This window comes from Lagopus leucura, unplaced genomic scaffold, assembly GCF_019238085.1.
Source record: "Lagopus leucura isolate 7727_CA_CO unplaced genomic scaffold, USGS_WTPT01 Super-Scaffold_797, whole genome shotgun sequence".
Taxonomy (NCBI): Eukaryota; Metazoa; Chordata; class Aves; order Galliformes; family Phasianidae; genus Lagopus; species Lagopus leucura.
This window is the reverse complement of record NW_024962259.1, coordinates 4,761,714-4,785,906: the sequence shown is the minus strand read 5'-3', so window position 1 is coordinate 4,785,906 and position 24,193 is coordinate 4,761,714. Positions and strand designations below refer to the sequence as shown.

The following is a 24,193-nucleotide window of genomic DNA, read 5'->3' as shown; positions in this document are numbered from 1 at the left end:
ACTTCTGATGATATGAGCAGACAGAGGGGACGTGGAACAAGGGAAGAATTCCCTGAAACACTGAGAAAGCTACTCACTGACTTTGGGGAATGGCCTTTTATTTTTATTTAATTTTCACCTAGGTTAGTGAAACACCTTGCAGATGCTTTTGTTTGGATTTGTAGGGGTCTCCATGCCCTTCCTCCCACCTCTGTCCTGGAACTGCTCTTTAAATGATTTAAGGCCGGTTTGAAGAGAAATAAGATCATTTCTGTAGCTTTTTGTGTTCTTTTAACCATATTGCTTTACAATCGTGCCTTTAATCCAATAGAAATTTATTGTGTAGGCAAAGTGGAAGAAGCTTAATTGAGGAACACATGGCTTCAAAAAACAGATAAAATTGTTCTAGGGAAACTTCTGGGAGTAGAGCACAAATCTCAGTGTTGGCAAGGGGACAAGCAGAAAGCTTGGCTCTTCTACCACTCATGGTTCTAATGGTTAGGAGTCTGCTCATCACCCCAGCTTGCAATGCTGTCTGTGTTCCTGCTCAGCACAGCTCAATTATAGAAAATGTAGTGCCCTCAAGTCTGCACAAAGCTAGGTTGTCTGGGACTTTGCAGAGTGGCTCAGCAGCTGATGTGAAAGAGGAAAAGACGAATAGAGAACTATTGATTATACTGGCTTAGAACAGTATGAAGATGGCAAAACAGTTGCTGGGGTTTTGGCCTTTATCAGAGAAAATGTTCTTTGTTTTTTTCTAGCTAGTGTGCTCACTGATTTTTGATGCTGTGTTGTGTGTTGGAGTTGTGCGGTAGCATCAATGGGCAGTTTGCCTGCTTGCTCACTTTGACAGCAGCCCGTGAATAAAAGGGTGCACTGCCTGGCCTGACTGCAGTGCAAATCATTGTGGGTTCCTCTCTGCTTTCAGGGATTGTAATGTTTGATCCTGTGATTCCTGTGGACAAAATCCTGATTCCTTCTCCACCACCTCGTCCCAAAAACCCTGTGTTTGATGATGAAGAGAAATCCAAGGTATAGGGAAGACTTGTGTTGTGACCACTAACAAAAAGTAATTACTTAATGTATGTTTAGAATAAGGAAGAAAAGTACATTAATTCAGCTTTTATTTTGGGGGACGTGTTCTGTACTTTCAAAGAATTCATTGGTTTGAACACATCTGCTTTGTCTATCCATGCTAAGACCTGTCACGGTTATGTAGTAATTTGTTGTTAAAGTGCCATCCTGCTGTAATGCTAGCAGGCAAACAATGTTTCACAAACAGGGCCAAAAATCATATATAGGAGAAATAATTGTCTAATGTCAAGTCTCTTGAGATGTGGAAGCATGTATGTCCTCTTCAAAAGGAAGAATGTAGCAACTTGTGTAAAACAGTAAACCCTTATGTGACTGCTGCTGAAGTCACTGACTGTGAAGGCAGTGTGAACTGTGTATCTTTACTGTGAATTGTTCCCTTAATTTCTTCTTGCATCTTCCCTTTGCCAGTCTTTGTTTCCCACATGTCCCCTTCTTATCTTACAGCTTCTAGCCAAACTACTGAAAAGCAAAAATCCGGACGATTTACAAGAGGCCAACAAGCTTATTAAATCCATGGTAAAAGAGGTAAGAAAGTCCTGTAGAATTGAACCCAGTTAGCGGTGTTCTTTGCAATTCTTAAAACGTTATTCGAAATTGTTGGAGAGCTTCAGCATCGTGTGAATGGCAGATATTTGTTTTCTCGGGTTTCAGAAGCATTGTGTCCATTCCATAGATAACTGAATGAGACTGGCTATTAGGACATCCAACCTCCTATTGTTTTCTTAAAAGCTCTAAGACTACTAACTTGCAGGTAGTCCAGGTCATTAGTGGCGTAAAAGGGTGCCATCTGATGATTTAACAGCACTGTGTGAAACAAATGCTTAGGTAACTTTGCCCTTAGCTCACTGCTGCGTGGTGTTTGTAAAACAGAAAAGTCTGCAGTTGATGCACCTGATGGGACAGGGCAAAAAGGTGCCAGAATTGAATGCGATGTTGAAATTAATTTATTTCTTGTCACTTTAGATGGCTTTTCACTTGAGAATTTGGTGGAAACACCACTGTACTATTTCTGGTTGATGAGGACTGAGTCATCTCTGGGCCTCATGGAAACAAATTCCTGTTTGCAGAGCTGTGATGCATCCACACAGGGCAATCATTACAAACATGGAGTCCAGGAAATGACTCACTGTGATTCTGCCCCTCTCCCCCCCCCCAACCCCCCCCCCCCCCCCCCCCCCCAAAAAAGTATAGCTTCTTGACTGAAGAGGATGTATAGATTACTGAAATGTTTCCATTCAAGCTTCCCCTGTCTCTAGGGTAGGGTAGACTCTCCTAATAATTCAATTATTTTGTTCTGGTTTCTTTTGTTTTGTTTGGGGTTTTTTAGTTCAACCTTGAACAGACATTACCTGATATGATTTACAGATAACACCTACTGTTGTACTGTGAACCTTACAGGAAAGCTTACTTTTCATGTCTCTTTGCATCCTGAAGGATGAGGCTCGGATTCAGAAAGTGACAAAACGTATGCACACGTTGGAGGAAGTAAATAACAATGTGAAACTGCTGAACGAGATGTTGGTTCATTATAGCAAAGAGGACTCATCAGAGGCTGATAGAGAGCTCATGAAGGTGGGTCTGAGCTGCTGCTTCCCAGAAATACTGCAGTCAGTTCTTTGTTCTTTTTCAGATTTTGAATTTTTCAAAGAATTACAAACAGCGCTATAAAATGGAGAGCGGTAGCAAGGAACAAGAGCTCTTGTTGGAAACAACTATGTAATGACCATGTTTTTAAAGACTTTTCACCGAAGGACTTGGTGCTTTGCAAGGATGGGGATAATAGCTCTCTTGCATGTGGATGAAGTCGGGTACAGCTGTTCTCCAAAGATGCAGTGTAGCAGAATCGAGAAGCTGGAATTTCTGATTCTTGCTCCTATTATAGCACACTGCTGATAATAACTGTCCCTCACAGCGCTGTGGGTAGGTGGAACATGGCAGAAAATTTGTCTTTTCCTATAGCTAGCATTAGAAGATTGGGAGAACACCAAGAAGATGAAAATTAAAACAACTGGGATGTCCAGCACAGGGAGGCTGGTTTCTCTGTTCTGGCCTTTCCAGAGAATGCTGGGGAAGTCGTTCTGTGCTGACTGGTATTGCTGACAGTGCCTCCTGGTTGATGAGACCCTTTGTCATGATTTCTCTTCTCAGGAACTCTGTGAAAGGTGTGAAACCAAAAGACGGACATTATTCAAACTAGCCAGTGAGACGGAGGATAATGACAGCAGCTTGGGTAAAATAAGCTACGCTTCTCCTTGAACTGCTGTTTAACTGCTGACCCTATGACTGTTCAAGGGTTGAGCAAGAGAACGGCTGCTCTAAAGATGCCTCTTCACTGTGGATGAGCTTTGCTTTGAGCAAGCAGATAAAGGGCAAGGGCTTGACAGTATTGGTGGGAGGCTGGGGAAGGATGGTAATATGGGATGGCTGCTGTTTTGGAAGGGGAAGAGAGTTATGTTGGTAACAAAACCTTGGAGTCATTTTCACTGTTACTGCGTACGTAATGTGTACAGACCTAGAAAGGTCAGGGTCTTGCTTAGAGAAGCATGGTACAGAACAGACAATAACAGAATTTGTAGCTAAACAATTGTGTTTTTTCTTGCTAATTATTTAGCTGATAACTGATTATTCTCAGTGGTAGTGGGAGCAAAGTGACCAAAGTCTTGATGGTTGTGTTTATCTGTCTTTCACGTAGGAGATATTCTGCAGGCCAGTGACAACTTATCACGTGTGATAAATTCCTATAAAAAAACAATAGAGGGGCAAGTGATCAATGGTGAAGTGGATCTCCAAGTGATCTCAGGAGTGGAAGGTGAGTTCCTGGGAAGCCAAATATTTAATTTCTAATCCTAAAATTTTAAGTATTTTAGACTGGATTTCCTTATGAATTCTGGTAAAGTAGGCTTGATGGTTCTTCTGGCCAACAGTTTCTGAACAGGAAAGGGGACGACAGTTCTGACGTGAACAACAATGCTGCATTCTCCATTGCTTGTAATCAAATTCTTTGATAACATTGGTAGCAAACCTTTATCTGAATAGTTTTTGTGCCTGAAAGTTCTCATACATTTGTGTCTCCACTTTTGTCTTATCTCTTAATTGGCAATAAAAGAAGAACACAACTTTATGTAAAAGATGAGAGCAGAAGAGTGAGGGCCAGGTGGGGGTCCTGTCCTGGCTTTGCCAGCAGTACCTTTTATGAATTTAGGCCAGTTGCCTACTTTACATTTCAGTTTCGCCTTTGAAATCCCTGGATGCTTTGTTGTCGGTTGGGAGTCACTTTCTGTATAAAGAGCAGTAAAGGAAATGCATACTGCTGTCTAATATCTTCCTGGGACAAGTCTGCTCCAAAATAGGGAGAGAATTCTAGATCCAGACAGTATATGTTACCCTCGATTCTGTCTTTCTGGTAGCCTTGATTTACTGTAATTCTGTAGGATCTCCCAAAGTCTTCTGTGAGCTCAAAAGATTTTGAGAGGATCATGAATGATGCTACAAGAAACGCTGGGGAAACAGCAGCGACTGGAGCAGATAGGTGTTGCTTTTCAGATGGAAATTTCCTAAACATCTGGGTTGGTTTAAGTAAATGGTTAGATGCGCACCCTGTGGGCTTTCCTCTGTAAGAGCCATAAACCACGATTAAGTGCATATCCGTGTTACCTAAACCATCTCTCTGATCGTGTCTCCTGTACATGTTCTTGCTCTAAGCATTTTGCCTTCCCTCCTAGTTGTGCTTATCTGCTGTTTGCTACAGGGAGTAAGAACACCCTCATTGACCTTGCTGGACTGGATGTCACCAGCACCTCAACACCTCCAGTGCCACCCACCACCCTGACACCAGCCCCCACAGCAGCCCCAGTTCCAGCAGAAATCCCTATTCTCCCACCTCCTCCACAGACATTTTCACAATTGCGGAGCAGTTCCTTGAGCCAAGTGGAAGCTGCACCCACTCAGCAGAGCAGCACAGCTAATTCTCTTTCCTTGCTGGATGAGGAGCTTCTGTGTTTAGGTAAGACGCTAAGAGGCCTAGAAAAGGGCTATTCAATCCCTGCCTGACAAAGTCAACTTCTTTCCTCCAGCGTGAGTCTGAGGGTTGGCTAAAGAGAGCGAGAAATGCCTTATATTTTGACCGCACCAGATTTCTTTTGCTCTTGATTCATCCAGTAGGTTACTTAGTGAGCCCTAGGTCTCACTTCTGGTGGAGTTTGAGAGGAAGGATTGAGAGAATTTGGTGATTCAGGTGGTGCACATGGGAACAGTAATTCGTGCCATTCCCAAAACATTTATATTGGAATATATTTCCTTGCTGTATTCTGGTCAGTCTTGCATGTTTTCAGGTCTATTATTTCTTAAGAAGTCCAGAGGATTTCTGAGACACTCATGTCATCCTGAATGTAAGAACTAGTCTGTGAGTTAGTATTTAATTCTGATGAATTCATTTGAAGAGTAGGCTTCAAATGAAAATACATTGTGATTTCACTGCCAACTTTGTGGCTGTATAAAGAGAAAGGTGCCTTAGGGGAACTGTTGGAAGGAGGCTGCAGAATGCCTGCAAGTGAAGCCCAGATATGAATAGCAGGAGATGCTGTAAATCAGGATGGATTAGAGGAGCTGCATGCAGGGGATTGGCAACTGGTTCTGTTGGTCTCTTCATCAGCGTAGACTTGCAATCCATTTTGATCTTTCATCAGGCTTTTGGGCTGTGGTGGAGCTGAATCGATTTGTTTGGCACTGAAACAACTGCCATGGTATGCAGCCTCATTTTCTACTCATTACCTACTTGTTATTTTCCTTTCAGGCTTGAATGACCCAGCTCCTGCAGCAGGGAAGGAGGCATCAGAAAAAAACCAGTGGAGCATGTTTGAGGTAGCAAGGAGAGAGTTTCTCAGGGGAAGGAAGGGAGGGCTTACCATTGTGGGAGGTCTCGTGACACATTTTGTCACCTTAGAGAAACATCACATGCAAGCAGAGGGGTAGCTGTTACTGAGGGGAAGTCTGGCTTAACCCCAAGATCTGGGTTAGCTGTGTGTGAGTGGAGTAGATATACCTGAACATGGCTTTCTCAGTTTCCAGTCCGTCCCCCATGGTGTTAGCACTTCCTTTGCTTAAATTACAGATCAGATGTAGTCCTGACATAGGCCACAGACTTTGCTGCTTGCTACCTTCCACCTATTTTTGCGGTAAATCTCTCTCCCTCTGTAACAATGTCACCTCTACAGTAGGGGTAGCAGTGAGTTAGAGCATGTACTTATGCTCTCTTGCAGAATGAGCAGCTGGACCTGGATTTCTTCAATCCAAAGACGGTGACTGTTGATTGCAACCCTACAGGGAACCATCTTCTCCATCACACATTGCAGACCACATGTGGAACATCAGTGACACTGCCTTCTGCTTTCACAGCCTCTCAGACTGCTCCCAGCATGCCTGCACCAAACTCCATACCATTTGTGTTCTCTGCTGGGCTGGCTGCCCCTGTGGGGCCTTCCAAGACAATTCCAGCTGCTCCTGGGTACTTAAGCTCATCTGCATTGGGACAACTCCTTGAAGAATCCAAAGGGTAACTAAAAGTTCTGGACTTTGCTTTGTCTCAGCATTTAGGAAACCAAGTTTCTGTAGTGTCAGCTTCAGAGATAGACATTCAACTTCAGTTTGGTAGAAATGCGTGATTGGGACTTGTACGAACTAGTATGACAGTCTCAGCTTCAGCAGTGAAAGGCAGAAACTACCAGTAGAGTACGACAGCTGTGCTGTTGTCAGATTTTAAGTGTGCAGTGTAAAGTTAAACTGGCTGCTATGGTACAAAGGCCTTTGGCCATCTTAGCCTAGCTCCTCTTTGCCAAGGTGGGACTCGCGCTTTTGTACTAAATTAGAAAGAATTATGCATAATCCTACCAACACCATATTTTTCTTGTAGCTCTGCTTCTTACATTAGACCTTACTGGCTCCAGGCTCCTGCTTTGTCCTTGTGATTTGCTCTTATCTCTGGGTTTGTGCTAAAATGCCTGCTTCAATTTCAGCTTAATTTTTCCATGATTTTTCTGTCTTCCAGGGCTGCCACGCAAGGCATGGCAACACCCTCAGTGTTACCTGGGGTTACTTTGCCAGCCTCTGTCACGTCTTCTGCATTAATGGCACCTGCTGGGCTGCCAGTCACTGCTCCAGGAACACCCCCAATTCCTTTCCCAAACAGCTGCACTGCTGTCTCAGGGAGCTCTCTCTTCCATCCAGCATCATTCCAGCAGCAAGACAGTCCTATGAAAGCACCTGAAATTTCTTTGGCCAACGTCCATGTTCCCTTGGAATCTATTAAACCTAGTAAGTACCTTCAGGTTTTTCACCATTCGCTGAACATTTTTTAAAAGCAAAGCTTCCTGACTGAGTTTATAAAGTGAAGAACAATGGTGAGACACCCAGCCAAATGTCAGATTGACAGTACTGCTGACGATTGTTTTCTGCAGCATAAACTATGTTCCTATCCCCTTGCTCTGTGGCAGGCAGTGCCCTCCCGGTGACAGCCTATGACAAGAATGGCTTCCGCATCCTCTTGCACTTTGCCAAGGAGTGCCCACCAGGAAGGTCAGATGTGCTGGTTGTGGTAGTCTCAATGCTGAACACAGCACCCCTTCCTGTGAAGAACATTGTGCTGCAGGCTGCTGTACCTAAGGTAGGGGTGCACAGTTCAGACCCACAGCAGTGTGAATCTGCACGTTCAGGGAGGTATGGGTATGAAGTCAGGGAACTTAAGTTGCAACACACTAGTTCTGTCTTTCTGTAGTCTGTGCTCTGCCTGTTTCCAAAACATAGAAGTAGTTAAAAGCAGAAAACACTAAACAGGACATGTCAAGAACTGTGAGTAGTACACATTCTGTTGTTTTTTCTATCTAAAATCAATCCAACTGTATTTGATCATGTCATAGCTCAGATAGCGCATTGACAGGACTGTTATGTGGATAAGCCCATCCTTAAGGTGTTTGGGAATCAGAATTTCATGAAGACTTCTTAAATTGAAGAGTATGTTCCATTCTTGTCACTACTGCAGCTACATAATTTTGGATGGCCGATTTGTGTTTTGAAAAGTGTGGCCCAAATGGCTATAATCTGCCCATTGTCATCAAGTTGTTTGCGTTAAAACCTCTGCTATAAGAGCACTCGGGTAAGAAGGGGTGCAGTTGGTGTTTTGACCCCAGTGCTTTTACTCTGACGTGTTGGTCTGCCTGGTCCTATTCTGTTCTGCAAGTGGACCGGCTCTTTCCTCCTCCTTCTCACACACTGATTGATTCTCTTCACCTTGGATGTCTGCTGTTGTCTTCACAGTCTCTGCATACATCTTCCATTGTCTCCAAAGGTAGGAGATACTCCATTTTTGTTTGTTTGTTTGTTTGCAGTCCATGAAGGTGAAGTTGCAGCCACCCTCTGGCACAGAGCTGTCTCCATTCAATCCCATCCAGCCGCCTGCTGCCATCACCCAAATCATGCTTTTGGCAAATCCTACAAAGGTGAGAAGGATGGACTATAACAGAGCAGGCATTTATCTTGTCAGTTTTCAGGTTAATACGATGTAAGATGAATTCTTCGGGGAGTTTGGACCAAAACTATGAGCAAGCACTGCTCTTAATTCCTAGCTTGCCCTTCAGAAGCAATTACTACAGCAGCAGATCAGTGCTGTTTCAATTCAGGGCTTGAGAAGGGCTATACACAATCTCTTCCCCAACAGACTTTTTCAGGAAGGAAAAGTGTGAGAGAAAACACTGTACATTTTTTTCTTATCAAAGGAGCAAAAGTCCTATAGGGCTTAGCTTGAAAGGAGAACAATCAGAGTTGCTTCAGGAGCTTATCTTAAATCCCTTGTGCACTGGATGTGCCCTGCTGTAATGATGCTTAGCGTGATATAAAATTAACTGTTTCTCTAGAAAGAGTTTTGCTGTGTTGAGGCTCTGTACAGCCTGACAGACTTGAAGAAACTGTGTGGTATCAGGTCCTGTCCCTTCCCTTTGGCATGTTATGAGATGTGCCTGTGACCAGTGAAACAATGTGGTTAATACTTCGCTTTTTGCTCATCATGCTAGGAGTGTGTGAATAGCTGTGGAAACCCTTCCTGCAATTAGTCATTTAGATAGCCCAGATGATGTGTAAACCTCAAAGCTGTATGCTGAAGTGGTTGAGAATTACAGCAAAAATGGCATTAAGGTATCAGCTGAAATTTATGATATTTAAAGAGGTGTTTGCAGGTTGTTGAAACTTTCACTTTTTGAAGCACATGGAGATCCCTTATTGAAAGATGGGTTCCATCTGCTGCTTACTGGGAATTTTACAGAGCAGAACCTTCTTTGTCTTCCTGCATGTGATGCATAATTCAGTTTTGAAAATGCTGATCTATTCCAGCATCATTCTTCAGGCTCTTTGAAGAGCAGGTGAGCAATGGGTGCTAGCTGCATGTATAGCAAACTAGTACTGCTGATCACTCATGCTTTTTTCCTGCTGTTTCATGCTAAGCAATAAAGCTTTTATATTTTTAAATATGTAAGGTAAATAACTCAGGTTACCTTGACCCTCTGCAGCATCACAGTGTTGTGATTTCTGTAGAGCTGTGATAGTGAAATTTTTTGTTCCTGAACAATTGGAGCTATTCTCATGTGTTGCTCTTGGGTTTTGTCTTTTTTGCAGGAGAAAGTGAGGCTAAGATACAGACTGACCTTCACACTGGGAGACCAGCTTGCCACAGAGGTTGGTGAAGTGGATCAGTTCCCTCCAGTGGAGCTGTGGGGGAATTTATGACCTTGGAACCTTGGACTTGAACCAGAGACTGACAGGACCCAGAAAGGATCCCACAGGACTGAAATGAATGTGGCGGGGGAGGGACGCACATGCTATTCACTGGTGATGTTAAGCTTTGTTTACGTGTCCTGCCCACTCTGCTTGTAGCTTTAGTCCAGAACGTTGCACACCATGTTGAAGGGGTCCTGGGACATCTATGCCAAGTATGAACTGAAGGCAGCTGGTGACACGTAGTGCTGGTTACTTTTATCTTGACCTCCAGGTGAATGGTTCTATATTCCACTCTATTAAACTTGAAGTTACTATTTTTTGAGGGGAGACCTGTCAACAGGAGATTTAAGTTAGCGTGTTCCTGTACTGCTGTCCAGAGTTACATACATGCTGATAATGATGCTACCCTGAGCTTCCTCAGTGCAGAGCCCTTACATGTGTCCTCCCTTGGACGCTTACCTCCTCAGTGCCAGACTGGACCTGCTAAGCATGTTAAGCAATAATGCTGGCTCCATGAGGGAATGCTTTTTTTATTTTATTTTTATTTTTTTTAAACACTGAAGTGGCACTTTGCTCCCTCCATCTGCTGCATTTCCAGTGGCCAGTGTAAGCAGATCCCAGCTCTTGTGTGGTGTGACACCGCTGTATCTTCAGTTAATATATTTATATGTGGGCTGCCTCCTTGTTGTATCCGTTTGGGGCAGCTAGGACTGTTTTGTATGCAAATGGCTGAACTGGTTATTTTTTTGCATTCATCGCATTCCGTAGTGTGGGGAAAAAAAGTGTGATGAGGTGGTAAAACCAAGCAATGGAGCTGGAAAATTGTTTTCAGCATTAATGGAGGGCAGCTCCTGGCATGCAGAAGTGTCTTTACAGCCACTAACCCAAGGATGGGGAGAGTGCCTCTCAGGTCCTCTCCTGCAGGCAGTGTTATGTAGTTCAGTACTAAGATTACTGTGAAATACAATGTGGAAATAATAGAGCTGTAGGATGGCTGAACAGAAACAAGCGGGGAAGGGAAAGAAGACTGCTGTGGCGATGCATATGCCCTGTTTTAATAGTTCTCTGTACTAAGTGGCTTAGTGCAATCATCTCTAGAAGAGGGAGAGTTTTACTGGACGTCAGAATTCAGTGCTAGCAGGTGGCAGAGGAATTGACTAGAAACTAGGTTTAAGTGACTGAAAGTTGATTACAGAAGCCCCTTCCTTCTCTCAAAGTTCAATCTCAAGCAGTGCCTCAAATAGCTTTGAGACACTGTTTTAGTGTTTGTTTTTAACAACCGCTGACAAAAGCACAGCTAGGATGGATCCTTGGTCAAAGTGCTGCTGGAATTAATACAGGCTCTAAAACCAGAACTCAAATACTGCTTGGAGTTAGTTATGTTGTCTTTTCTGTGATGAGAAATAAATACTAGAGATGGAGAAACTGTGGATTTAAGGGCCTGAAGGATCAGAGGTATCAGGCAGTTGTGGAAACTCTGAGGGGGAGGAATCCAAAGCTTTGGCCAAGGACCTTGGTGTATGCTGCTCTGAAGCTCATGAGGACACATCCTTGTCAGCTCCCTGACAAGGAGGGCAGGCAAAAGGGAGTTGCCTCTTTTAGATTCCTACAGAAAGAGGCAATTTTAAACTGATGGACTGTGATGGCGAACAAGGAAAGAATTCTTTCTGCCTCAGAAATGTTCTTGCCACTTCAGGCACGGTAGGCATAGGGATAGTATTTAGGTTACTTAAGTCTGCCCAGGTGCTGTAAGCATACCCTGAGGAAGCAGACTTCACTGCTTTAGATGCCTGTACGTGAATCTCACTGTGACTCTGAGGAAGTCAGAAGAGCACAAGTGCTTTCTGCAGAACAGCGTTGTTCTCGCTGTTAACTGGCAGTGCACTGCTGTGCTGTAAAGCCAAATGCAAAGATGCCATAGTCTTGCTGCATGGAAAATGCATTGTTACAAGCTTTGGAAATTAAGCTATGAATGAGAGTTCCTTGTTAGTAGGTTGGGGTTCCTGCTTCACACCAAACAGCCATTACTGTAAATACATCTAAATACATTTGTTTTGCTGCATGTTAAATAAATTGGTTTCCCTACTTTTCTGTGGGGATAGCCCTTACTGATGGTTGATCATGGAGTGTAGTGCTGGTTCTGGAAACACTAAGGCTCAGTCCATCATCTGAAGCCTATCCAAACTAGAAAACAGCAACTTCTGCCTTTTTGGTTAAAAATGCCAGTGGCTTAAAAGATAGGTTTGGTTTCAGTTCTGGATAATTAGTGGCACAGCAACTGAAAACACAGGTGGAAGGAGGCCTGTCAGAAGGGGAAGATAGCCAGACCAAGTTGGATCAAGCAACCCTAGGAATCAGCTGCACAATTTTTAAAGTTCTTTTTTATGAAAGACAAGATCACATCACCAAACAATATGCAAAACAAGACCTTTATTCTTAGAAAACCAGTCATGTTTATGTACAATAAGCCACACAGTAAAATCACACATTACTGTCTACAAGATCCTTCTAATGTGCCTTCTTTGACAATGACTCGTGCAAGATTTCGCGCAAGAGCAAGTCTCAGCATTTCCACTTTCATGGTCTCAACATCATCATCCTAAAAGCAGAGTTTGGGTTAGATCAGTGCATGCAATAATGAGCTGTTTCTCCTGGGTTTTGAAAAACAAATACGCAGGTCATTAAGAGTGAGAATACATGTTTACCTGTCATTGGGATCTCCAAGAATGGGTAAAAGCCACATTTCTTAATTTTTAAATTGTCTAAAGACAGAACTACCAAACCTTTTCTCTTTCTGCCAGACTTCTGCATGTGTAGCAAAAGTCTCCCTGTTTTGTGCCTAGAACATCTACTAGCCTGAGCTGTTAGATGACAGCATCTCAGCTTTCCATTGCCCGTGTAATTTCCAATTATTTAGAAATTTGGAAAAAACCCTGTAGTCCAATCCAAATCAACAGAACACTCAGGAATGGAAGTACTGCACTATTTTTGTGTATGCTTAATTATCTTCTGCTGACGCCTCAGTTTGCTGGCTATTAATGAAGTGCCAGCCTCAGGAACTCAGGCTCTTCCTTGTTTCTGTCCCCACCTACAAACAAGTTTAGTGCTTTCCTTGACTATCCCACAACCCCATTGATTCATTATCCATTTGTCCTCAAAATGGGAGGTACCTGAAACTTCTGCCTATCCAGCTTCCCTGCTGTTAGATCTTCCAGGCATCGCATTAATTCGTTAGTCTGCTCTGCTGAAAATATGACCTGTGGAAATTAAAGTATTTTCATTAAAATAACTGCGATGAAGGACATCGTGCAGTCTAAGAATACTCAATTGAGATGAAAGAGAATGCATTCATACGCCCACAGATTGATTCTGACCTTTCATTCACAGGATCACAGGACAATTCATGGTAGAAAGGGTCAGAATTACGGCCTGTAGCAGAAATGCTATATCACAACGTGAAGCAGTGATGGAGCACCTGGTAGGAAGGCAGGGCCAACCCAGGGGAGCTCAGCTGCATGCAATATTGCTGAGTGATAAAGCGGTGGAGCCAAGATCCAGCCCTCATTTAAGGGCTGGCAGAGGAAGTGAGAGTATCTCTCTGGAGATCCCTATGTACCTGAGGCCTTCTGAAGGTAAGTTCCTTTGTTTCCGTGTCCACAGCTGCTGCGTTCGAGAAAGTCCTTACTTATTACTCTGCAATCATTGCTGTGCTTTCCATCATGTTACAGGGCCCATCCTGTTTAATATCTTTATTGACCGGATGAGGGGATTGAGTGCACATTCAGTAAGTCTGCAGCTAACACCAAGGTGGAAGGAAGTGTCAATCTGCCTGAGGGTACAAAGTCCTACAGCAGGACCTGGACAGGCTGATTGCTGGGCTGAGGCCAGTGGGATGAAGGTTCAACAAGATCTTGTGCTGAGTCGTGCGCTTTGGCTATAACAACCCCAGGCAATGCTATAGGCTCAGTGTAGAGTAGCTGGAAGACCACGCAGAGGAAACAGACCTGGGGGTATTGGTCAATACTCAGCTGTACGTGAAGAGCAGCAGAGAGAACAGGGATGGTCAGTCTGGTGAAGGGGGGTGGGGACCTTCTCACTCTCTACACCTACTTGAAAGGAGGTTGTGGTGAGGTGTGGGTCAGCCTCTTGCCCCAGCTAAGAGTGGTAGGGCAAGAGGAAATGGTCTCAAGTTGTGCCAGTGGAGGTTCAGGTTGGATATTAGAAAAAACTTCTCTAGAAGAGTGGTCCAGCACTGGGACCAGCTGACAAGAAGGTGGTGGAGTCACCATCCCTGCAGGCATTCAAGAAACATGTAGATGTGGTGCTAAGGAACACTGGTAGTAGGTAGACAGTTGAATTAGATTCTCTTAGAATTGTTATGGTTGGAAAAGACCTCTAAGTGACTCTGGAGAAGATCTATAACCTCTTGTGCAAAGGATGAGCTATGAGGTCAGAGTGCATGCCTCTGCTTTATCCAGTCACAGGTCTCTAGTAAATAAACTTTCATTTTCTTGATGAATCATAAAGCAAAAATGTGGCTGAGCAGAAGAAAGCATGCTAAAATAAAGTACCAGAAAGAATTGGACAGCTTTGTACTTAAACCATTAGCAAGTTTATTCTATTATCCCACTGCTGCTTTCTAAAAGCAGTGATTATCTTATTCGAAGTTATTTGTCATCCCCCTGCCCTCAATAAGACAGTAGGAGTACTGTGCAATTCTTGAACTGCTATGAACAGTCCTAGCCTGGGAACATTAAGTGTGGAGCACAACTGCTTTGAGATAACTTCTCAGGAATAAAAGAAAGGATGTGGGGTGTCTTTGTTGTGCTCGACCAGCATCCTCACCTCTTTCTGCTCCAGCAGGGGAAGGGCATCTGTCAGGAGGGTCATCCAGAAGGAGCAAGGGGCAATGTGAGCAGTCATCAGCATCAAAAGCAGCCTGGCAGCTTCAGAGAACCGCTTCTCCCCATACAGACGGTGGAATTCACGGTACTTGCCTATGTGTGGGTGTTGGAAGGGTAAAAGGTATTTGTCAGAACAGTGCAAGCTGGGATTGATGGATGCTAAGAAGTCAGTTTGCTCTCATGAAGCAGTAGATAAGAGACTTCCCCTAGACTCAGCTGCTTTGGAATGGGAATGTTGTGCACGAAAGTTAAAATACAGGTTGTCTGGGGGGAAAAAAAAAAAACAAAAACAAAAAACAGTTAAAAACCTGTCACTGTTTTTGCTAAGAGTTACTGTTTGAATCAGCCTGTTACTGAACTGATGCTGCCTGGTGCTGAGTGTTTGCAGGTGGAGCAACACGAGTGGCTGAGAGACTGGCAGCATCTGTTTAAAGGGAAAAAAAAAAACAAAACAAAAAACCAAACAGGAGTGGAGGAGGAATGTTCCAGCCCCAAATTGCTAGAGTTCAGAAAGCGTTTAGACAATCCTCTCAGACATATAGTCTTGATTTTTGAGTGGCTCTGTGTGGAGCTAGGAGTTGGACTCAATGACCCTTATGGGTTCCTTCCAACTCAGGTTTGCTTTTTTTTTTTTCTGATACCTCAGGAGATTGAGAGGTGTGAAAGGCTTTGCTGCTTAAATGGAAAATGAGATCTTTGTTGGTGCAGAATATTCTGCTTTTGCTAAGAATTAGTTGGATCAATAATACCTAGAATAATAATTGGCTGAGAACAAATGTGTTTTATTCTATGACTGACTTATATCTGTTTAACTGCAAAAATATAGGAAGTAACGATTCCCATTCCAATCCAACTTTGATTAACATTTGAGCTCGAGATAGAGATGTGTGAGAGTTCTTCAGTAAAAAAAGCACACCTGATGTTCCTGAAACTTCTAAAGGAAAACCAAGTAGCAATCTTTCTTGCTTTTAAAGAATTGTACATAATGCAGAAATGGAGATTCAATTGCCAGAAGATAAACTGTGTAGAGGTAGCTGTGTTATAAAGAACAGAACACCCTGAAAATTAGGCCCTTCTCACCGAGAAATGTCAGCCGGTCACTGAGCAGCATGGATGGTCCCAAATTATCTATGAGGTCCAAGTCAGAAAAGCATCCCCTTTCGCAGTAGTCCTTAAGGAATCTGTGGAGAAAGTAAATGCAGCAAAGACTTAGAGGGGAGGCTGTTTTTCATGTTTCTTTTGTATCTACTCATCCCTTCACAGGGAAGCTTAATATACAACTGAATTTCATCTTAATTAACTATGACTGAGAACTTCAGAAGACATAAAAACATTTTCTGGGAGTGGTTAATGAGTCAGCGTAGTGAGCATTTTACTGACACTTCATTTTTCTTCTAGATTTTGTAGTAGTTGAGATCTGTTTCTTAAAAAGAATAAGGAAGGGAAGGAATGCAGAAAGCTGAGGCTGGTAGCAACATAAATAACTTTCGCAGATCGTAACAAAGCTCTCTTTTTTTGCTGTCTAAAAACACCAAATAAATAAAAGAAATTAAAAAGGCAAGCAATAGAAACAATTCTAAAAGCTTTTCATCTCTTTTATCACAACCTTCATCATGCTGCTTTTTTCAGCATCTGCTTCCTGCAGTGCTTTTCTTTCAACTTCTGTTGAAAGAAATATGACTGTCCCCACTCCCTCCAAGAACAAATTGAGGGGGGAAGCCAGCAGTTTCTTTTACACTGCTGAAGATGTAGTATCACCTAGCCATCTATCCAGAGCATAATTATGGAACTATAACTATACCAAGAGATTGCTATCTGTCTGATTTCAGTTAAGAAAAAAAAAATGTCCATGACATGGGCTGCTAGAGATTCAAAAGCACAAAAAGAGTAGCAAGTGAAGCCCCAACCCTTTGTCTAGGTCTAAGCTAAGTGTTAGCAGCATTTTCAATTCTATTACTGGACTATTTGGTAAAGCAAATCTGTTTAATCTGTCGATCTCCTGAAGTTCAATGGTGTAGGGGAAAAAAAAAAAACAGCTAGGCTATTGCAGATGACAGAAACCCAAGGATGTCATTTTCTAGCCCAGAAGCAGACTCCTTTTCTGAGAGAAAGATAACCCCACTCTGCCTGCAGTGGGACCTTTCTGGGATGGCTGCTTTATTCCCGTTCCTACCAGCCCACTACAATGATGGCCACCTGAGAGCTTCTGACATAGACTCACCGATCTGATATTAGTGTAGCAAAAGCTGCATCCTTGGCTCTGATGCTCCAAGACAGGGCAGAGCCCAAGCGATTATTTCGCAGAGCCTTCATGGCCATGATTTTACAGATGCTTCGGACTTTGGAGAAAACACAGGAGAAAAGAGAAAATCAATTTCAGTAGTTTCAATTGTGTCACTATAAAACAGTGAAATTTAAGAATCGGTCACCTTGTTCGTGCATCTGTCTCTGCTCGCAGATTCTCAGCACTTTGAGGGCCTTCTGTTCTGTGTTAAGAGGTATCCACTCAATATGAAGTTCCAAATAGACCCTGCCATATTCTGGACAGTGGTCAAAGTAATCCACCCCCAGCTGCCACAGACTGGAGGATGGGGGGGAGGGGGAAGAAAAAGTCAAGCATTTCAAGTCTTGTACATCTTAAATAAACACAACAGGAAAGAATAAGCAGAATTTGAGTCTGCATTAATAATACTTAATCCTGGTTAACACACTATTTGGATGTTTTTTACATCCAAATGGTTTTTACTTTCTACTATCAGCTGCCTAGTACACAACTTTGGAATTCCTGCATGTCAAAAATGCAGTACACCAAAAGCGTCACAGAGGCAGCAGCCATTCCATCCTGGTTAATACACCTGATAGGTTTTAACTGATTGCTGAAATTCTAACAGTGGCTTAAGTTTCGCCTTTTCATTTTATTATTATGCAAGTTTTTTTTTTTTTTTTTTTTTTTTTTTTGCTGTCCTGATGCTAAGTGTAGCCTATGGAGAGAGGGGAAAAAAAAAAAGAAGATTGCTACCTGTGATGGGAGAAGAGTCCTGAAGCATACTCTAGTAAAAGAAATTCACGCATGTTTGAACCAAAACTGGGAAGGAATGAAGAAAGAAAAGAAATAGGCATTACTATTTGCACCTTATCAGAAAAGCCTCCTGTCTTAATTTCAGAAGCACCTGCAGTACGTTTTCTCAAGGGTTATCTTAACAAACTTCATATATCAAGCCTAAGCTTGCAGGGCAGCTTTATCCTTGGGGGGATACCTACATCTTTACAGCATTTCGCAAATGTAACTTACAGTAATGACTGCTTTAAGAAACTGAAACAGCAGGAGAATGCAAATAGCAGAATTGCTCATAATGAAGTTTGTTGAAGACTTATGTGTGGAAACTCTTTTTAGATGAGTTTCTCACTATCACAAACATTTGAGCTGCTGATAATATTTCAGCTAAAAATACACTTAAACCAAACCACAAACCCTAATGCTGCTGAAGTCCTGCTGAATAGCATGTCTCATCAGGACAGCAACTGCTTCTGAAGAATGTCCGGGCTGACGGAGCGCTTTTATTTTCCATCTTCTATAAATACCTAAGGTGCTCTTTTTCACCAAAACTGACGTTCTGTTGCAGTAATTCTTACTTCTGAGTGACTGAATAATCAGTGCAAATAAATACTTACTAGAGATTGTGAGATTGCAGGAGTTTACAGTGATCCAGAAGGTCAGTCAGATGAGCCACAAACCACCAGTTGCTCAGAGCAACACTGTATTTGAAACAAGCAAAACAAAAACAATGCTTAGCCAATTGCCAAGGAATGTGTGAGGTTTTGCACATACAAAAGCTGTATTACAGCAGGGTGTCTGGTTGCAGTGTCCCACAAATGGAATACTTTTACTTGCTACTCGCTTTGCATAGCATTTGCAGCCTGTACCCATATCCTCTACCCCAAATGCTATTGGAAGCAACACGGTAAATCCAGAGAAACGAAAACTTTAAGAACTCAACCTGCACTCCTTGATCACTTGGTGAAGCTCAAATTCAAAGGCTGCCATTAAAATTATGTCTAGAGGTTCAGGGCTGCTTTCTTCACCCAGGAACATGTCCATACTAGACTGGAATAAGATTACAAGACATGATTAAAAAACAAATGCGAGAGGGTAGAAGGAAAACTATTTGTTTTGATGCAATAGCCTCATTTAGATTATTTTATGGGAGAGTGTATCACAGAAACTGAACGCAGCCAAGAAGCAATGTTTTAGCATTAGGAAATTGGGAAGACAATTTGAGGACCAAAACTGGTAACACTAGACACTAGAGAGACTTGGTCTTCAACCATTAGTTTTTCTGTATCAGTCTCCCAGTCCATTTAAAAATGCTAGGAAAAGTCTTGTATGTAGTTTCTATAAAACATCAACCTTCCCAAAGCTTTCTGAAAGTACCATAATCTTTCTGTGCATTAAAATGGAGGATATAAAAATGATTATATTTCTTGCCTGTGCATAGAACCGCAGTTCCATTGGCTTCACAGTTGGATGCGAATACAGGAGTCGAGTAACCAGAAAGTGGTACCAAGTAGTCATGAGTTCCTTTTTTTCTAGTATGGCATTCTCATCTCCCAGCAGGATCTAAGAGGAAGGAAAGCAAAGGAGTAGTTCTGCAAATTCAGCAATGTTCACAGCTGCATCTTAACTTTTTAAAGGTACTACTATTATTTTGCAAAGTTTACAATTTAATTAAGAGCCTAGGACAGGAAAGCAATCTGCACAAGTGATCTAATGAACAGATGATTTAACATATTACAGGTACTTATCACTACATGTGGCTTCTGAAGTACACAACAATCCAATACTTGTCCACTTTCCTTTCTTAAACAAAACACACCTTGCAGATGGATTCCATGTGGGAATTGGAAGCAAAGGTTCCATCCTGTAGATAACGTTGGCATTCTTCATGCCAGTGCTGCCATTTCAGCTCCATCTCAGTCAGCGTTTGGGTGTTACCAAGCTGCATGGAGTAAGAGGCATAAAGTAAAAAGAAATACCAAGTCACAGCAGGTATTTGGTCTGAACTTGCACTCATTCATGCTAAAAAGACAAGGAGGTTGTTGTCGTTTTTTCCCTTGTTCTCCAGTTGCATTTGAAATGTCTTAATTTGTGTATCTAAATAAAGGAAAAGGATTCCAAGACAACCAATCAAAGATGCAGCTGCAATTTTTCCTCCACAAGGAGATCACCGCAGCAGAGGAAAACCTGCAGGAAAGGTCTTCAAAGACTTCTCTGTAAGTTCTCAACAGGAACTGTTTCAGATAACCCAGCAATGTACCTTGCTACAAAAACATCACTTCTGACTATGCTGGTTTATCACCAAACAGATTTTCGGCTGTATTCTTGGATTTCTTGGGTCACTGGGACAAGTATTTTTACAAGGATTAAGACAGATGTTTCAATGGTCAACAGCCTGTGATGTTAAAGGAGCCACAGCAGAGATGAAACAGACTAATTCTGTTATTGCTCTTATCTCCTTTCTTAATAGAACTAAGACAAAAAAAAAGAGTGCTTTGTACATACACTGGGCACAGGCATCTTCTTCATCAAATCATCCAGGATTTTGTACATGTTCATTGATGTGGGATTTGCAATGGCTTCCTTGGAGAGCAAGTGGCGTGCTTCATCCATTCGGCCTTGCAGCACAAAGATATCCACCTGCAGAAAGCACATCTGTGAGCACCAAGCTGTGCAAAGCTACCAAAGACCCAGGGAGAATATCAGGGGAATCTTCAAGAAAATTAAGTAGAGTTACAAGATTTCAACTTTAGCTCCTGCTTATTTAAATATACAACTCTGTGAATCATGAAATTGAAAGGCTCAAGGTAGAACAAGGGGCAGGATGATCCTGACAGTGTTTCATCTCAAAACTGTACAGACAGAAGCAGCATGTCAGGTATCGGTTTCTGAGATGTACCACAGTGCTGAGAAGGGAAGAGGAATGCAAGATGCATAGGGCACAACTTTCTCTTCATCTAAAAGCTGTACCCGGGGCTGCACTCACCACATTCCAGAAGAGCTTGTGTTTTGATGGATTGTCACTGCTCAGAACTTCATGGACCATGTTGTCTACATCACAGATGTGAAGTTGAACCCAGTCAAGGAGACGAAGCAGGAGAGGACCGGCTTTACACAGAGAAGGTGTCGTTAGTTCCAAATCTGTTTGTCCCCAGACTGTTCATTTATATGCTTCTAACCTTACCAGTTTGACAATCGTTGGATGAGATTTACTGAGCAGATTTCCATCTACCATGTTCAAACTAGAAAGGCACGGAGTTCCCTAAATAGCCAAGCTGCAGGAGCGCCAGGCTCCCTATGACAAGTTTTAGACAAGGCAGAAGTACAGACCAGAAGAAAACCTAAACAAGTTACTTGAAGATTCATATCATAAGTCTTGAAATGCCAAAAGATCCACAAAACGTCTTTGTTTAATTTACCATTCTAATGCTATAATGTGATGGAAAGTACAGTAATAGCAGGGTGGCAATGTCTGGCTGCAGCAAATGAGGACAAGCCCAAATGCAGCTGACATGGACACAGAAATGGAGGAAAAAAAGCTGCTTACCTTTGGAAGGCCTCAGGTAGGCAGAGATCTCCAGAGAGATCCCCTTGCCTCCACTGCCAGCCCTTAAGTGAGGGCTGGGAAGGGATGGATCCTGGCTCCATCCCTTCTGGTCATTCAGTGCATTGCATGCAACATGAACTCCCCTGGGTTGGCCCTGCCTTCCCATCAGGGGCTCCATCACTGCTTCAAGCCATGATTAGCATTTCTGCTACAACCATCATCTCAATATTAACTAAATATGAGGATGAAATCTGGTGGTAGGTACTTCGCTTTTTCTTTGGATTAAATAATCTATAATTTATGAATCCCTGGTTTGAATTGTGAGTATATTTGTTCGCGTAATCTGATTTCCTAAGAAAACAATTCTGAATCACTCGTAAACAAACTCACTTATGAAATGTCATCCTGTTGTTAAAGGAATTACATCAAGATGTGTAAATGTTAGTTGGTATCTACTGATTTAATGGTTAAGAATGTGCTTATGCTTTAAAGTCAAATAAATTGAGAACAAGTTTTTGTTATCTCTCTTCATTACATTTCTGTGGGAAATAAATAAGCCAGTGTAAACTGTAGCATACTGCATAAGGGGGGGAAAAGTAGAATGCATCTTGACATAATTTAATACAAAAAAATGCAATTTACAGAGGCTGAAGAGGTATTAGAACTTAGTGCTGTTTGTCATACTCCCTACAGTATGTATTAAAATCTAGCACAGTGGATGCTATCTGCATTTTAAACAATTAATTATGCAAGCAAGACCACTTTCAGTCTTAACATCAGAATTATTTGCTGCTCACCTGGAGCTGCTTCAACAAACAGAATCTCACACAGATTCCAGATCAGCTCCATAGCAGAGAGAATAGAAACCTGAAAAAAAAGCAGAGCTGCATTTCAGGGTAATTGTTCCCATTATTTTTTTTAACTGCACAGCTGAATTTGCTGTCCATAACAACCAGTCTTTATAGATAAATGTCATACTGATATTTCAGAGACACAAATTAAAAGATAGAAACGGGCCATAACTTCTCTACACATATTTAGTTTACAAAATATCAACACTGTTTGTGTACTGAAATGCAACAGTAATCACTCCTCAGGGAAATAGGAAACAGTACAAAAAGTGTTATTTTAAGCCTGTTTACTCTCCAGAGAGCTACAAAGAGCACAGAAAGAACAAAAGGCTAATTAAGCGACATCAGCACAGTTTATACAACGAAACTACAGCTACAGCGTTGGTCTTCATGGCTTTACCAACCAGTATTCACGCAACTACACGGGTGTGACTGCAGATTACCTGAATGCTGTACTGGCTGTGCAGGGCAGAGTCCCGGGTTGAAACTGAGTGAAAAATAAGCCAAGTCAAAAAGTAGCATATTTACCTTATTTCAGAGTACTTTGTGAGCTCATAACTGCAATCCCTGACCACTCACTCGGTACAGACCCAAATGTGTACGCAACTGATAAAGCTAAGCTAACCTTTCATACCTCTTTATAAATCTGGTAAATTTACAGGACGAGGATGTTAAAACAGAGTGAGATCTCTCACTTTTTCAGGAAAGCTGTTAATTTTGACTCATTTTTCCACAAAACCACAACCCATGACATGAAAAGACTGCAAATCTTCCCAAAATCAGTTACCAGATGATGAACCAACCCGAAAATCTCAGTGATGGAAATGGAATCTTGTTAATTACTGAAGTTTATACGTGCCATTTTTCAGTAGCTGTAACAACTTCCAAATGAAATCTTATTTTTCTAATCACAAATAGCATCTCCTTTTATTGCAGTACAACAAACAGACTTACTTGCAGCCTGGTGCATGTCCTCCATGCAGGCTCTTATGACCGAGCGGTAGTTTTTGCTCACTTGGACTAATCTGCCAAACAAAAAGGGATAATTTACAGAGAGCTACTGGGATTAGTCCCCTTTCTGTGCATCTGTAGGTGCTTCCAGCACGGGGTAAGCCTGATGGGTGGCTGTGCTGGTCCCGGGTATGCAGGGTACCAGGTACTGCTCAGGGCCTGAAAGGAGGTTGTAGTGAGGTGAGGCTTCGCCTCTTCTCCCGGGTAGTAGAGACAGGACCAGGGGTGACGGCCGTAAGATGTGGCGGGGAGGCTCGGGTTGGATATTAGCAAAGATTTCTTTCCAGAAGAAGGGTGAGGGGTTGGCACAGGCTGCCCAGCGAGGTGCAGGGTCGTCCTGGAGGCAGAAATGTGGCACCGAGGGCCGTGGCGGTGGGATGGGGTTTGGCCCCTTTATGTCTTCTCCCTCCTTAGCCATTCCACGATCACCCCGGAACTGCGGTTGGAACCGCACATCCGCCCGGTTCTCGGCGCTCTGGGCACTTTCGGGCAACGCTGTTTGCCTACAAGACGCCCAGCGCCGCGGCCCCAGCCCCACTCACTGCGCGTTCCTCGCCCTCGCGGCTCGCTCCTCCTCGCAGCGCTGCAGCCCGACGAAGATGCCGTGGGATTCGTTGAAGAGCTTCCGCAGCGTCTCCATGTAGATGTCCTGATCCCTGCGGACCACGAACACACACGCGGCGCCCGCCGCTCCGTCCCCATCGCCCGCAGCGCCGCACCCCGCCGGCCCCGGCCCTGCGCTGCCTCCCGGAGCCTCGCGGCGCTCCCTGCCTCTGCAGCCGAAGAGCGTCTCGCACAGCAGCATCTCGGCGGGGCCCCACGCGAAGCACAGCCGCGTCCGGGCCGGGTCGGCGCCCGGCACCACCTGCGGGAAGGGAGCGGGGGGAGAGAAGGCGAGGTGAGGGGACGGGCGACCCGGTACGGTCCGTCGGAGCGGCCCCACGACCCCGGCCCTGACCGTCAGCGGTGGCTCCGCGTCCGGCTCCTCCAT

The 24,193-nt window shown here is 43.2% G+C and overlaps 2 protein-coding genes across 6 annotated transcripts in view; one reads left to right on the top strand and one right to left on the bottom strand.

Annotated features, from left to right (window-relative positions):
* Nucleotides 1-21,861, top strand: part of GGA3 (golgi associated, gamma adaptin ear containing, ARF binding protein 3) — a 27,684-nt gene extending 5,823 nt beyond the window's left edge. The window contains exons 6-19 of one of the 5 annotated variants that reach the window (XR_006177756.1): nt 908-1,011; nt 1,519-1,599; nt 2,509-2,646; nt 3,223-3,304; nt 3,767-3,883; nt 4,823-5,077; nt 5,867-5,934; nt 6,333-6,625; nt 7,118-7,383; nt 7,563-7,732; nt 8,454-8,564; nt 9,733-9,792; nt 13,222-14,823; nt 19,901-21,299. Coding sequence is in view for 3 of the 5 variants with exons in the window: in XM_042865053.1 (XP_042720987.1) it covers nt 908-1,011; nt 1,519-1,599; nt 2,509-2,646; nt 3,223-3,304; nt 3,767-3,883; nt 4,823-5,077; nt 5,867-5,934; nt 6,333-6,625; nt 7,118-7,383; nt 7,563-7,732; nt 8,454-8,564; nt 9,733-9,843 (1,796 nt within the window). In the remaining 2 variants the exon portion in view is untranslated. Of the gene's footprint in view, nt 1-907; nt 1,012-1,518; nt 1,600-2,508; nt 2,647-3,222; nt 3,305-3,766; nt 3,884-4,822; nt 5,078-5,866; nt 5,935-6,332; nt 6,626-7,117; nt 7,384-7,562; nt 7,733-8,453; nt 8,565-9,732; nt 15,038-19,900; nt 21,300-21,516 lie in introns of those variants that run through there. The other 4 variants (XR_006177755.1, XM_042865054.1, XM_042865053.1 and 1 more) reach the window with 4 other exon arrangements.
* NUP85 (nucleoporin 85) lies at nt 12,250-24,193 on the bottom strand. The gene is made up of 18 exons (XM_042865056.1): nt 24,161-24,193; nt 23,745-24,067; nt 23,146-23,216; nt 22,635-22,678; nt 22,138-22,207; nt 20,780-20,901; nt 20,299-20,433; nt 19,613-19,735; nt 19,225-19,356; nt 18,737-18,843; nt 18,411-18,494; nt 17,758-17,823; nt 17,168-17,319; nt 16,960-17,077; nt 15,819-15,919; nt 14,680-14,831; nt 13,005-13,091; nt 12,250-12,433 (listed from the first exon to the last, which is right to left on the bottom strand). Exons 1-18 carry the CDS (start codon nt 24,191-24,193, stop codon nt 12,323-12,325), a joined length of 2,031 nt encoding a protein of 676 aa, XP_042720990.1. The 3' UTR covers nt 12,250-12,322.

Bases quoted from the DNA above. Each gene is read 5' to 3' on its own strand.
- NUP85 (XM_042865056.1), bottom strand. From the start codon at position 24,193: ATGGAGGAGCCGGACGCGGAGCCACCGCTGACG. The intron at 17,078-17,167 runs GTGACCGATTCT...TTTTCTCCAAAG, and splicing joins GAGACAGATGCACGAACAAG to TCCGAAGCATCTGTAAAATC. The intron at 15,920-16,959 runs GTGAGTCTATGT...CTTTCTCCACAG, and splicing joins GCTACACTAATATCAGATCG to ATTCCTTAAGGACTACTGCG.